We start from the raw sequence: 15442 nt of genomic DNA, 5'->3' as shown, positions 1-15442 counted from the left end.
TGGTTTAAACATATATATGTATGTACCAAGTATATACTTAACGTAGGTACTCGAATGTTTATTATAATCGAATGACTTTCGTACATTAAATTATATTATGCACGCAAGGTGTACGCAAGTCAGAAACCGGTCTACACAAAATATCCTAAGATCCTAAAAACTCTGTGGGAGTAATGTCAATTGTCATTTGACAATTTATAATGTCATATCACTAAATGTCAATTTTGGAAATTGGAAGTTGTTGGTTGCTTTTCATTAAAATTATTTCAATAATTTATTTAAAAATTACTTTATGTAGTACACTAAAGCCTCTAATTATTGCAGTTTTCTTGATATACATTAAAACCGGACGATTTACAAGTGAAAATGTCGCACATAACAGATATTAAAGTATTAATTTCTAGGTTGTGTTCTATGAAATCTGGGTATGTAAATGCACATGACGAGATTTCTCCCGATCCCAAACCCGAATCTGTATTTTTATTGTTTAAAAAATCAAATATTCTGTAATCAAAATGTTTTTTTAATTTGTAGAGCTAGTTCCCTACGTTTTGGTTTACGAAAGTTTAGTCAGGGAGATAGACCATTACCAAAAGGCAGTGTTACGCCGCTTCCACCATTGTCTGAACCTATGCCAAATCTCCCACCAGTAATTTATACCACAGCAAAATCTGAAGACACTTTGACCGAAGTTACAACTCTTAGTAACGGATTAAGAATTGCATCAGAAAAAAAATTCGGTCAATTCTGCACTGCTGGAGGTATTCATCATTTTTTATTTATATTTCTTTATTCTTTATCCTTAATTTTTTTAAGTTTTCGTTTTCTATGTTATTAATGGTATTGCATATATTCCAGTTGTTATTGATTCTGGGCCAAGATATGAAGTAGCATATCCAAATGGAATTTGTCATTTTCTTGAAAAATTGAGTTTCGGAGTGAGTATTCTTATATCTAATTCACAATAATAATTAGATCTTAAGCACCCAATATAATTTAAATATTTATGGTTTAAGGCTACACATAAGTTTCCTACTCGGGATGTGATGCTCAGAGAACTAGAGAGGCATGGAGGTATATGTGACTGCCAAGGCTCTCGTGATACAACTGTTTATGCTACAAGTGCAGATTCCAGAGGATTGGAAGCTGTTACACAGGTATAACACTTTATTTTTGAAGGTATACTTCTTTTGGCGCGATGGAGAGAAATGATGAGAGTGAATTTTTACGATGCGCGCGCACACCGACACCGAAATTTAACAGCATGAAGTTAGTTCTAGGTGGTATGAAAATTGATAACTATGTTCAAGTTGTATATTCTAGTATTTTTTGTTCCATACGCCAAAGAAGTTTATCTGAGTATAACATATAACTTCTAACACATGTACATAAGTACACACACTCTTTTTTATTTTATTGCACTACTTATACTCTGGTTTGTTATTTTTCTAACAGTTTATTTCTGATAGGTGTTGGCAGAAGTGACTTTAAGACCACAGCTTACAACAGAGGAAATAGAAGCTGCAAGACAGGCTGTAGCTTTTGAATTGGAAACACTTGCAATGAGACCAGAACAGGAAACAATCTTAATGGACATGATACATTCTGTAAATATTCACAAATTTATATCCCTTTTTTTATAAAAAACATAAATATTAAATTGTTTATTGCATCTCTTCAATTAACTTGTTATTTATAGGCTGCATATAAAGGAAATACACTTGGTTTACCAAAAATATGTCCAAGGGAAAATGTTAATAAAATTGATCGTGGTATTATATTAAATTTTCTCAAGAATCACTACACACCTGAAAGGATGGTTGTTGCTGCTGTTGGGGTAAGAATCTCTATATACTGTGATTTAATTTAATATATTATATTATACTGTAAACATTTATAACTTTTGTTTATGAGTACATGGACTTACTATGATGACTTTGACTAATACAATAACTATCCAGTTAAAAAAAAAATAACAAAATATTTTATTTTTCTATGTTAATAATATCTTAAATACTACAGTAATAATATATAAATTCTGTAAGAAAATATATTAATTTGACTTATGAATTGTTTCAGGTGGATCATGAACCTTTTGTTGAATATGTTCAAAAGTATTTTGTTGATGCTAAACCAACATGGCATACCTCAGATGATGCTTCATTTAAACCTCAAAATGATCACTCAATTGCACAATATACTGGAGGAATGGAACAGGTAAATTATATGAATTTTAATTGTATATTTATGACATTTTTTTACTGCATATTAAAATGCGTGTTTTTGATCAATTATTTAATTTTTACATTATTGTTTTAGGAAGAGTGTGAAATTCCTCTATACCCTGGCTCAGACTTACCGGAACTTTCCCATGTTGTCATAGGGATAGAAAGTATGTACTATTTTAGTCACCTGATAATAATCTTTTTTACTTCTTAATCACAAAATGTTTCTCGTAAAGAATCTTAGTTGAAACCCTAATGTTTTTTTATAGGTTGTTCACACAGCGATCCTGACTTTGTAGCTACTTGTGTACTGAATATGATGATGGGCGGAGGAGGTTCATTTTCAGCTGGCGGCCCAGGAAAGGGCATGTACACAAGACTGTATACAAATGTACTAAATAGGTAAATGTTTAAACTTCTTCTATATTCTCCACTTTAGAAACTGCCCTCCACTTTAGAAAAAAATCAGAAAGTAAAACAATGATTAACTTTACTGTCAGTTTGAAAAAAAATTACATCAAAAAGTGTCAAATAAGCTATCAGGTAAAATACAGCATGTGCAAAATTGCCATAAAATAAAAATTGACTTAAAAATATGTTTCAGATATCACTGGATGTTCAATGCGACTGCATACAATCACGCCTATGGTGACACAGGCTTATTCTGCGTCCACTCAGCGTCCCCGCCTAACCGTATCTATGATACCACACTTGTAATTGCGCGGGAACTGGCGAACATGGCGGGAAAAGTTGGCGAAGCTGAACTAAGAGTAAGAATTTGCATATAATAAGCAGAAGTTTTTTTAACCTATGTTTCTAAAAACGACAGAAGGTTCTCAATTAGTAGCGTTTCGTTTCATTATCTTATAGAAGTTAATAAAGTCACGTTCTATTCTTTCTTTCTAATAAAGTTGTATGGTTTATGAATATTCAAAATGCTATTTCTTACAGAGAGCCAAAACTCAACTTCAGTCAATGTTATTAATGAATCTCGAAGCTAGGCCCGTCGTATTCGAGGACGTCGGCCGACAAGTTCTCGCTACAGGAAAGAGGAAACCGCCGTCTTATTTCATCAATGAAATAGGTATGTTATGTAATTTTAAAAGATTATTGTATCATATTTAACTAAATTACTCTAAACAACTACATATAATAATATAGGTACAGTACTCCCAAACTGATAATGCGCATAGAAAAATTCGTCACTGTTCGGCAACTGTCATATTCCCCGAGCCTCCGAAGACGATATGTATATAGAGTGGTTAAATGTATTTTCTTCATGCATAGTTTAAGAATTATGAGTTTTATTGTGATTTTATGGCAAAAGAGATAAGTAACGAAATTTGTTTCGACAATTCAATGTAAGTTAATAGTGAGGATAAGCCACACGATTGCGAATATACATATATTTGTTGTATTGATTTACTTGGAAAATTCTATACTTAGAACTATTAAAGTGTCTTACTGAAGCTGGCGTAATGATAGATGTATGGAAGGTTAAAATAAAACAAAGTTTGTTGTAAAAAAAATGTTTTTCAAACACTGGTTTACATTTAAATTGTGAAATCTAATCATTAAAATCTGTCTAAAGGATTTACAGAATCAGAGGGATTATCTCTATTTCTGATATCGTAGAATGAACACAACTTTCATTATGCTTCTATTAATTTTCACTTTCCCCACTACTATCTGCTACCTGTATAAATAATCATTTTACCGGAAAATTCAACTTTGAAACAAAACTAAGAAGGGTATGTAACAGCAGCTCTATATAATTCCATACAGAGATAATCCGTGCGGTCACCACCAATATATAAAGACGACTGACGGATTTTTGAATTTTTTGACAAGTGACAAGCTACCGTTACCTATCGCCCGAATTGTTTTCGATTGTGTATGACTCTGAATTGACTCCTATTTCTTTCGAACAAGGTGCAAGATGCAAGTGCATTGTTTAGGGCACTTACGATTCAATGTATCGGGTTGATTCGGGTGTTTCTGGAAAGACGATAATTAGCGAAGATCTGCATGCGCATTATTAATTTTGGAGTACTGTACATATTATAAATATGGAGTTTTGAAGTAATTTGCAACTGTCCCACATATTAAGATACATTACATTTTTTCACTGTCTTCATTAAATTTTTACTATACATATTGAACTAAAACTATGATACAAAATAATCTTCTAAAACAGACAATTTTCGCATTACAGAAAAAATTACAGCCGACGACATAGTGCGAGTAGCTCGTCGTATGCTCAGCAAGCGGCCCGCTGTCGCTGCCAGGGGGAAATTGAGTCATTTACCTGCGTTCGAAGAAATCCAAGCCAATATGACCCTCGACAAAACCGATACGTCGCCCCAGGGACGAAGACTTAATCTATTCCGTGCTTAGTATTATTAAAAAATAGAAAGTTATTTAGGTTAAACTGTCGAATTTTATTTAAAAATAAATGTTTAAATTTAACATTTTTTTCATTCTAGAAGTAATACCACTTAGTTAGGTATCTACTATGTAGTAACACAATTACTATGAAACAAACTTAACTGAATTATTTTCTTTCCTTTTACAGTTTTCGATGGTTAAAATGGATAACAGAAATTAACTCAAATAGATTGTGTTTTTGAAACATATTTTATTGAACTAATAACATGTGAAATAACAATAAAAACAATATCCTCAGTCTCGTTTATAAGTTTTTGAATATATTATAACAACTTATACATAAAATAATTCGGTCAAATAAAAATTCGGAATTTATAAAATGATAGTAAACTTTGTGCTTAGAATATAAACTAATTAAAATGATAATCATTTATTTCATTACTACGATACATTATTGTCATGTATTTCTTAATTCTGTCCTTCAGCTAATTTAACAGCAGCTTTGGCAGCTTCATCTGCGTCATTGATAATATGAAACTTGAGACCAGACTGTTCAAGAATTGTTTTGGCTTGAACTGAGTTGGTGCCTTCAAGTCTGATAACAAGAGGGTGTTTTGGTGGATTCTCCTTGCATGCTGCAACAATTCCATTTGCCACAGTTGCACAATTTACAATACCTGTAACAAGATTATGATAAAAATGTAAGAAATTCATAATTATTAAAATACTAGATTTCCGCCCGCGGCCTGCCCTCATTTTCAAAGGAAAACCCGCATAGTTCCCGTTCCCATGGGATTTCCAGGATAAAACCTATCCTATGTGTTAATCCAGGTTACCCTCTATATGTGTGCTATTCATTGTAATTGGTTCAGTAGTATTTTTGTGAAAGCGTTACAAACACACACACATCCTCACAAACTTTCGCATCTATAATATTAGTAGGATTCCTACATAGGTGTAAGTAGTAATCGCTACATACCAGCAAAAACATTGACAAATATTGCCTTCACTTTGGGATCTGACTCCAATATTCTCAATGCAGCTGACACCTGTGATTGGCCCACACCACCTCCAAGGTCTAAGAAGTTAGCTGGTCTTCCTCCACTTAACATGATAAGGTCCATTGTAGCCATGGCCAAGCCAGCTCCATTAACCATGCAACCTATACTGCCATCCATATCAATATAGGTCAAGTTCAATTCCGATGCTTCTCTCTGTATAAGAAAATAAAATATTTTTGATAAAAATTGACTAATAACTCAGGCCCCGGAACCACAGACACAATAGAAAATCTAATGTGTCTGGTCTGATCGGGCCGCTTGGGACTCAATGGGTTAATTAAATTTTGCTTTCAGTATTTCACTATTATTAGCAAAACATAATTATAAGTGTTAAAATAATTAGGCTTATTTATTAATATTTAATATCAGTACAATAATATCAACATCCATTTATGTAAATATTTGCATAAGTAATAACTTATACTTAATCTGCATATTATACAATGGAGAATCAAATCCACATCAAAGACCTTAGGTAAATAACATAATATAATGGACATTATATTTTCATTATGTGTAAAGCAATAATATAGTGTTTACAAATTTAGTGATACCCTTGGATTCATTGTTATCACTATATATTTATAGATATCATATTACATATAAATGATAACAGTATAGACAGTGATAACTAAATGAAAAGTTACATAAGAAGAAAATATTTTCAATTTTTTATACATTATGTAACAGCATTGAGTTTGGTTAAATTCTGTTTTCTTTTTTTTTTTAGTAAACATAATAAATTCATACAACCAAAAAATACCAAAATTTCTGCCTTAATATTTAATTAATTCTTCTTTCATACTCACTTCTCTTGGATCTACACCCGATACATCATCCAGAGCAAAAATCTCTTTCTGCCTAAATTGAGCATTGTCATCAAAATTTATTTTAGCATCAACTGCAACTACTCGGCCATCATCTGTTTCAACAAGGGGGTTAATTTCTAATTGTGTTGCATCTACCTGAAAATTTTAAATTACTTGTTATTTAATAGGTTTAAAGCAGCAGCACACATTTAAAATTGAAAATAACAAAAGGTTATTACACTCAAGAAGAGCTCCCATAGTTTTTTAATTTCCTCTGCACATTTCTTTGCCATTGAACCTTTAAATTCTAAGAATTCTGCAATTTCATTAGCCATTTTATCAGTTACTCCTTCATGAATATCAATTGGTACTGTTTTTAATAAATGCGGAGTCTTTTCAGCAACAGCTTCAATATCCATTCCTCCAGCAGGTGATGCTACCAAAGCAGCCCCATTGTAACTTCTTTCCATGATAATACTTAAATAAGTCTCTCTCTTAATATTTACACTTTCAGCTACCATAACTTTGTCCACAAGTATACCATCTTTGGGAGTTTGTTTAGTAATTAGTTTGTGACCAATCATATTCTTGGCTAGGCCCATGATTTCATTGGGATCTTTAGTCAAATGAACACCACCTTTGAATCCATTATCAAAGTGTCCTTTTCCACGACCACCAGCTAATATTTGTGCTTTTACAACATATTCATTTGCTTTAAAATCCGACAAAGATTTAGGATCCAAATTGGAGTCTAATAAGCGGAAATTTTGTATTGATACTTGATGTTTTCTTAACAAGTCTTTGCTGTGATATTCTTGAAGATTTAAGTTTCTTCTACAACTTATTTGTGGTATATTCCTCCTTAACAAAACATTTAAGGTCTTGATACTTTGAACATTTTTTAAAGCGGCCATAATGATCTTTGTTCAGGAATATTTAAACACTTTAAGATGTTATTGTAATACTTGATTTAGAATTTATTTATCCAAAACACAAAGTTCATTAACCTAAATTGTTAAATTGATTAAAGCGTCTGCTTTATTTAATTAAGGTTAATAATAAAATTAAACTCTTTAAAATCAATCAATTATGAAAGAACCCTAACATTTATTCTGCAAAAGAACTTTCTATCACTCAGCAAAAAGTATGAAAGTAGGTAATATCGCAATTCGCAGACCGCAGTCCATTTTAGACAGCTGTCGTCTGTCAGAACTCGGATTTCGGAACTGTCAACGTCAAACACCGAATTTATTAGGGTACAGTGCGACATAAAAGAGATGAAATTAATTAATTTGGAACTAATTTTTTTTTCATTATCTGGCAGCCCTAAATTTTCAATGCAGCTGTCAAGTTGAATAAAAATTTGTTGTTTTTTTGGTGAAGTTGAGAATTCTTAAGATAAAATTGTAATTTTGAACAAGAAATTTACTCAAAAAAGGAGAAATCATGAAAAAGGTTAAACGTAGCGGTGTCCGTGATGCCATGTATAAAGTTTTAATTCGGTGTTTCTCATAATTTCAAGCTGAAAAACGAGAAAAATATTTGGAAAACGTTTTAAAACGTACAGCAGATTATACCGGTGAGATTCCATTTGTTTTTGCTCAGTACTACGTAAAATAGAATATTCTATTAGTGACGAGTGTTTAATGTACGTATCTAGGGCGATTATTACGTTTTTGAAATTTAATTTGAGGTTATTTGTATGTAAACAAAAACTAGTTTTTATAGTGCGACCAGCCTTAAATAGTATAGTGATAACTATTTTCATACAACTACCTATGAATCCTTACTTACTACTCTAGAGTGGCGCAGGGACCCAAAGTGACTCTTGGCCTCCGACATAAAAAAAATATTTTTAAGCTACTAAATAAATATGTTCAATGCACTATGTATTTGATATTATTCATCTTAATTCGTTTGTTATAGGGGTTTCTGAAAGCACAGTACGCAGGATAGTGGAGCAATGGAGTAAAAATGAAGGAGAATATCTACAAAAAATAAATAAAAATGCAAGGATGAAAACCCTACCACCACCGCACTAAACATAGTCACTCAGCATTTGAAGATCTGCAATCTGTCTGCGGATAGTATAACTCAATGCCACAGATTGGGAATGTCCAAAGACAACAAGCCTAGACCTATTCTTATTAAAGTCCGTGACATCTCAAATAAGGAACAGATCTGGTCATTTAAAACCAATTTGAAAGGCACGGGAATCACCTTATCAGAATTTCTAACAAAGAATAGGCATGATATTTTTATGGCTGCTCGGAGTCAGTTCGGTGTTACAAAATGTTGGACTAGAGATGGTAATATCTTCGTGATTGGCTCGGGAGGTGTTCGGCATCGCATTGAGGACTTGGCTGACTTAAAGGCCATCGCTGCTGCCCCATCACTCCCATCAGATAAACCTAATCTTGGTACTGCTGCTCCCACAAGTAATTCCTCAAAAGATCCTAAAGTAGTTGCTCGTTCCAAGAGAGTGGTGAAAGGCAAGTAGTCGACGCGTCAAACACTTTCATTTTATTTTATTATGTACTAGCTGGCAGCCCGCGGATTCGCCCGCGTGGTGTAAAATTTATCACTTTATATACTAAAACCCTTGTCTTTAATCACTCTTTTATAAAATCTGTTTCAAAATCCGTGGCGTAATTTTAAAGATTTCAGCACACATAGGGACTGCGAAACGATTTTATTCTTAACTATGTACTACTATGTGGTAATGTTACGAACATTTAGTTAGCGTGTATAAACATTCCATCAATGTTTCCTATGTAAATGTAATATAAAACTGTATTATTTCCAATCACCTTCAGAATATTTTTATTTTATTTGTTATCGTATTACCGTCAATATTATTTGTTTTCGTATTTTTGAAATTCAATTTTATCTGTCAAGTGTGAACTGTCATCTGTCATGTCTACGTTTACGTCAACCAAAATTATTGCCATAGTAAAATTGTTAGGTATATTTGCACAGTATATTTGTAATTCTCACGTAATTCTGATTGGTAATGTTAAGTGCATAATATTTTTTTGTATTACCTATTAATTTAGCGTTTCTATTTAATTCTTTTCACTATTTCATTGTATTCTTGAATTGCTTATTAATAATATTGTAATTTTGTCCGGAGAGTACGGTTATGAAGTATCGATTAATATAAATTTATTTTTATCATATTATATATACTAATTAGCTGTACATATTTATATATATATATATATATATATATATATATATATATATATATATATTTAGTTTTAGACATTTATTTATATTTATACATCTTATTTATACATTGTTTTAACCCCTTACCGCATACAGAGCCATATATGGACGACGAAGTTTATGAATTTTTTATAGGCTAACTATAAACAATATCTAAAAAAACTACCTTACATCTTAAACAGCATTTCATCGAGAATTGGAATGTAATTAATTTATACAGTGTAAATATTATCCATCAGATATATTATAGATTTAGTCTAGCGCGTGCGACGGTTTGGGTGCGCGGAAAAAACCGTGATTTTCAAATTAAGATTTCAATATCAAAAAGGTGAGTAAAGCCATGAAAAAAAATATTTCTTCATTCTTTAGTCTTTCTAAAATAAGGTAAAACATTTGGTTAGGTTGTTTTTTTGCTTTAATCATGTTTTTTTGTACTTTTCCAAATCTGTCATATTTGGCTTCGTATGCATTCCGTCCAAAATATATTATGTCATATGTGGCTGGGTATGCATTCAAGCACAGCATTCAAGGATACTTTCACTGATTGTTCCAGTATCAATCCTAGACACTTTTATCTCACTATGCTAAGCATGTAAATATTATATCATCATCAATAAATACAGACTCATGCTATATGCCACTGTATGATTTTTAATTAGCCGTTTCAGAGCAAATGCGAAAGTCAGGGAAAGCTCTTATTACCAAAAGACGTGGTCGTCTCTCAAAAACTTAGAAACATCGGCATCTCTGGAGTCTCCTCAGTATTTCTGACTCGCCAATTACCGCAAAAAAGCTACGAAAAACTCCTGCAGGACATCTAGATTTTCACTTTGATTCTGTACGGTCTGATGGGATTAGTCATTACCGAATTTGGAAGAAGAACGCCCGTCAGCTATGCCTATATTGTTCCAATTTCGTTCCTTCACGTTATGTGAAAAATATAACGTGTTTTTATGTTATAATGACAAACGTAATTGTTTTAAGCAATTTCACGAAGTATAAGTTGGCTGTGATTCTGGGTGTTATTTAGGTATCCATATAAAGTACTAACATTTCGCCCGCGGCCTCGCCCGCGTTTTCAAAGAAAACCCCGCATAGTTCCCGTTCCCGTGGGATTTTCGGGATAAAACCTATCCTATGTGTTAGTCCAAGTTACCCTCTATATTATGTGTGCTAAATTTCATAGAAGTCGGTTCAGTAGTATTTGCGTGAAACAGTAACAAACAAACACATACACATACATCCACCCTCACAAACTTTCGAATTTATAATATAAGTAGGATAGGATTTATGTAAAGTATATGTAGCATATCAGTTGACTAAGCATTCAGGATACAAGCTTAAGTTTAGTTTGGGGCTTAGCAACCGTGTGTGTGAAATTAATCCGGAATATGTTTTTATTTTATTAATTAGTTACTTTTTTCTAATTGCATACGAAGCCATATATGACAGAAAAAATACAACAAACACTGCATACGAGTCCATATATGGCGCCGTTATATATTTTCTATAATATAAGTAAATAATTTTTTTTCTCAATTTGATCTCATAATGTAAGGTCTAATAAACACTTTTTTGCAAAAAAATAATTTTTATTTCATCTCCTTAATAATTCATGCAATAAGGGGTTAATTATGTCAGATATAAACACCGAGTTTTTAGATAGTCTTTCGTGCTCTTTAGGTTCAACAGATAGTGATGAGAATAGTTTTCATAGTGCTTCTTCCCCTCCTCTCGACCTTACTCTTTCTTCTCTATTTAGTGATTCACAAAAGAACTTTAATGCTGTCCATATTAATGCTCAGAGCATTCCGGCTCATTTCCCAGAAATGCTTGCATCATTTGTATCAAGAAACATCCATGCTATCCTAGTATCCGAGTCTTGGCTTAAACCTACACTCCCTTCCCAAAACTATCTCCTTCCTGGCTTTCACCTTATCCGTAATGATCGCATTGGTAAAGGTGGGGGTGGTGTGGCAATTTATCTTCGTTCTCATATCTCCTATAATATTATACGCTGTTCCCCTCAACCTTCACCCAATAACGGCACCGAGCATCTCCATATAGAAATCCTACTTTCCAATGCAAAAATCCTTCTCGGAGTCTTTTATAGTCCTTCCCTAACAATTAACTACTTTTCCTCCTTAGAAGTCCTTCTTGATGAATTGTCCCCACTATACACCCACCTTATCTTCATGGGTGATTTCAATACGTGCCTACGGAAAGGTGATATCCGAAGTAGGAAACTACTGTCTCTCCTTCACTCTCATAATCTTCACACACTTCCTCTTAACCCAACCCACTTCTTCCCCGGATGTTCCCCTTCCCTCCTTGATCTAATAATAGTTTCCTCTCCCAATTCCGTATCCAAGCACGGTCAGTGCTCTGCTGATGCTTTTTCCTATCACGATCTTATCTACGTATCCTATAAACTCCGTCCTCCCAAATTTAAACCTTCCTCTGTACTGCTTCGTAATTTTGCCGGTATGGATACTGAGTTCCTTTTGGCTGATGCACACGACACTGACTGGGAGACTGTTATAAATTCTGAATCCATCGACTTAAAAGTAAATACTTTTTACGACTTAATCACTGCGTTATATGACAAACATGCACCTCTTAAACTTGTCAAAAAGAAACATACGCCTGCGCCCTGGCTCTCACCTGAAATCAAATCTCTTATGAATAGGAAAAATCGTGCAAAGGCCAAAATGAAGACAGCAAAAACGGATCAATTGCGTGAAAAATATAGGAACATCCGTAATCGTTGCAACATACTGTGTAGAGATGCACAAAGACGCCATATCCATAACTCGGTCGAGAACGGCGACCCCTCTTCAATATGGAAGTTTCTAAAATCCTTAGGAGTTGGTAAATCATCCTATGCGTGTTCACGTAATAACTTCAATATTGACGCTTTAAACGCTCATTTTTCATCATCTTCCAACCTTAATGCTTCTACTATACAACAGACACTTAATTCTCTTTCTACCACCTCAGCTCCTGATTTTCCCCCGTTCTTTTTTAAACGATGCACTGTAGGAGAAGTTAAGAAGACGATATTGTCCATATCTTCGAACGCAGTCGGTGCTGACCTTGTAAGTCGTAATATGATCCTTCCTATCCTTGATATTATTGCTCCTGTCATTACCCACATCTTTAATTTCTCACTTACCTCCGGCAAATTTCCAAATTCTTGGAAAGATGCTCAGGTTATTCCTCTCCCTAAAAAATCCAATCCAAATTGTTTTTCTGATTTCCGTCCTATCTCTATTTTACCTTTCCTTTCCAAGGTCCTCGAACGCATCATCCATGCTCAATTAAGTTCATACTTAAACACTCATAACATACTTTCTCCTTTCCAATCCGGTTTCCGTCCTGGTCATAGCACGACTACTGCTCTCGTTAAGGTCACAGATGACATCCGTGCAGCTATGGACAATAAACAACTCACCATATTGTGTCTTCTCGACTTTAGTAACGCATTCAACACTGTTAATCATGATATTTTACTGGGTTTGTTACGCCTAATTAACTTCTCCCCTACAGTACTCGAATGGTTTCAAAATTACCTGGGTGATCGGCGGCAGCGTATCTTGTTGGATGGTAAACATTCTTCTTGGTGTGCTGTTCCCGCTGGTGTACCACAGGGTGGCGTCTTGTCACCTCTCCTATTCGCCATTTTCATAAATAATCTCTCCTCTCGTATAACTTCTCTCTACCATATGTTTGCTGACGACGTACAGATCTACATTCACTCTACACCCAGTAATTTATCCGGTTCTATTAACACTATTAACGTTGAACTTGCAACAATAGTAAAATGGTGTGATGAATTTGGACTTAAGATTAATCCTTCCAAAAGCCAAGTGATCGTTGTTGGAAGTCAGTACCTTATATCAGAGATTGACTGGGGAATTCTGCCGAGTGTTAAAATTGGGTGCGAGGGTATTCCTTTCAGCAATCAAGTAAAGAACTTAGGTGTAATTATGGATCAAACTCTTTGTTGGTCGCAGCATCTCCAGCATATCAGTCGTAAATTATACGCTGCATCTAACTCCTTACGACGCCTCCGTAACTTTTTACCCATACCGACCAAAATTATGTTAGCACAGTCCCTTCTCCTTCCTATTCTTGACTACGCTGATGCTTGCTTCCTTGGCTTAACATCTGAGCAATTGGATAAACTTGAGCGACTTCAGAACTATTGTATTCGGTTTGTTTACGGTCTCCGTAAATATGACCACGTTTCTCATTTTCGTAAGAAGCTCAAGTGGCTCCCAATCCGCCTTCGCCGGAATGTTCATTACCTGCAACTCCTGTATCGTATCCTCTTCAATCCCAAAACTCCTTCTTACCTAAAAGACCAGTTCCAATTCCTGCAATGTGATAACTATTCTCTGCGATCGGTGGACAGGTTAGTGCTGTCTATGCCTCCGCACCGCACACAATTCTACGGTGGCTCTTTTACCGTAAGGGCCACCGGATTATGGAACTCCCTGCCAGTTAGCATCCGACAAGCTCAAACGCTGTCCACCTTTACCAAACAAGTCCGAAATCACTACTTGAACCTAGCATTTAACTCGGATTAGTAAGATTAATTAATTTATTATTTGTGTTTTTATTTATTTTTCTAACTAAACTACAGTATGGGTTTATGTATGTATGAATTATTGTAATATAATTATTATTTGTTTATGTATTATACTATATAATATGTAATATATATATATAGTATTTCATATGTATGTAATATGTATTTATAATAGATCATATATTTATGTATGTGTATATATATTTGTACTTCCTACCTACCTCCTTTTTCATAATATTACTCCACACAGTAGGTTGCCTGGAAGAGATCACTCTTAAGTGATAAGGCCGCCTTCTGTGCTGGACTAGTTTTAAGTTTTAATTTTAAGAATTTATTTGTATGCCAGCACAATAAAGTGTTAATAAATAAATAAATAAATAAAATAAAAATATGTAGTTTTCAAATCACCTTGTTTTTTTTTTTAACTGACGGGTTTACCATCTGGGTTTGAGCCTAAGGTTTGAGCTGTATGTATGTATGTTTGTTTGTTCGTATGTTTGATTCTATGTGCGCCTCTGCAGTTTAAATGGCTTGACCGATTTCTATAAAATAATTCCAAATACATTTAAGTAAAATTTGACCTAGGTAGGTTATTTAAAATACTAATGTATTTTTGTCTTAAATTTACACGATGATCAATGAAACAACTTTAAATCGCGGTATTTATTACTTTTAATATTTTGATTTTTATTCTATAGTATCAAGATCGCTTGCGTCGCAGTATCAGTGTTGCTATATGAGCGACGGTGGCGCCCTCATTTTTTTTCATCTCTTTTGTGTCGCACTGTACGCGCAGACAGAGAGCGTTCTGCGTTCTGCGTTCCGCGTTCTTTGTAATGTGAAGGATCTATAGCGCCGCGGCCGGCGCACACAGAACGCAGGTCGCAGTTAGACCGCGGCGGTCATTCGGAACGCTTGCGTTCTCGTGTTCTCTGTACAGAATTACAAAGAACTCGCGTTCTCGCTATGGCTGGTCCGTCTTCTCCAATTGGTATCTTGTTTTTCTATTTCAGATTTTACATAGTCATGTAACTCATTCAAGCTATTTATTGACATTCGAAAATAAATATAAAATCTCGCTTCATCTTGAAGCAGCTCAGGGATAAGAATACTAAATTCTCCCATATCATCTCGTTT

At 34.1% G+C, this 15442-nt stretch overlaps 2 protein-coding genes across 2 annotated transcripts; one reads left to right on the top strand and one right to left on the bottom strand.

Annotated features, from left to right (window-relative positions):
* The first annotated feature begins 218 nt into the window (after positions 1 to 218).
* Positions 219 to 4694, top strand: LOC123699449 (mitochondrial-processing peptidase subunit alpha). The gene is made up of 12 exons (XM_045646384.1): positions 219 to 425; positions 535 to 761; positions 859 to 938; positions 1017 to 1157; positions 1470 to 1607; positions 1700 to 1837; positions 2080 to 2217; positions 2320 to 2392; positions 2495 to 2627; positions 2830 to 2995; positions 3177 to 3309; positions 4441 to 4694. Exons 1-12 carry the CDS (start codon positions 367 to 369, stop codon positions 4620 to 4622), a joined length of 1608 nt encoding a protein of 535 aa, XP_045502340.1. The 5' UTR covers positions 219 to 366; the 3' UTR covers positions 4623 to 4694.
* A 217-nt stretch (positions 4695 to 4911) lies between these two features.
* On the bottom strand, positions 4912 to 7673 carry LOC123699483 (succinate--CoA ligase [GDP-forming] subunit beta, mitochondrial). The gene is made up of 4 exons (XM_045646433.1): positions 6723 to 7673; positions 6484 to 6639; positions 5593 to 5827; positions 4912 to 5290 (listed from the first exon to the last, which is right to left on the bottom strand). The coding sequence occupies exons 1-4, from the start codon at positions 7395 to 7397 to the stop codon at positions 5082 to 5084; spliced, it is 1275 nt and encodes a 424-aa protein (XP_045502389.1). The 5' UTR covers positions 7398 to 7673; the 3' UTR covers positions 4912 to 5081.
* Between the last annotated feature and the right edge of the window lie 7769 nt (positions 7674 to 15442).

Source organism: Colias croceus, chromosome 2, assembly GCF_905220415.1.
Source record: "Colias croceus chromosome 2, ilColCroc2.1".
In the NCBI taxonomy this organism is placed as follows: Eukaryota; Metazoa; Arthropoda; class Insecta; order Lepidoptera; family Pieridae; genus Colias; species Colias croceus.
Note: the sequence above shows the minus strand (reverse complement) of the source record. Positions and strands in the feature narration are given on the sequence as shown.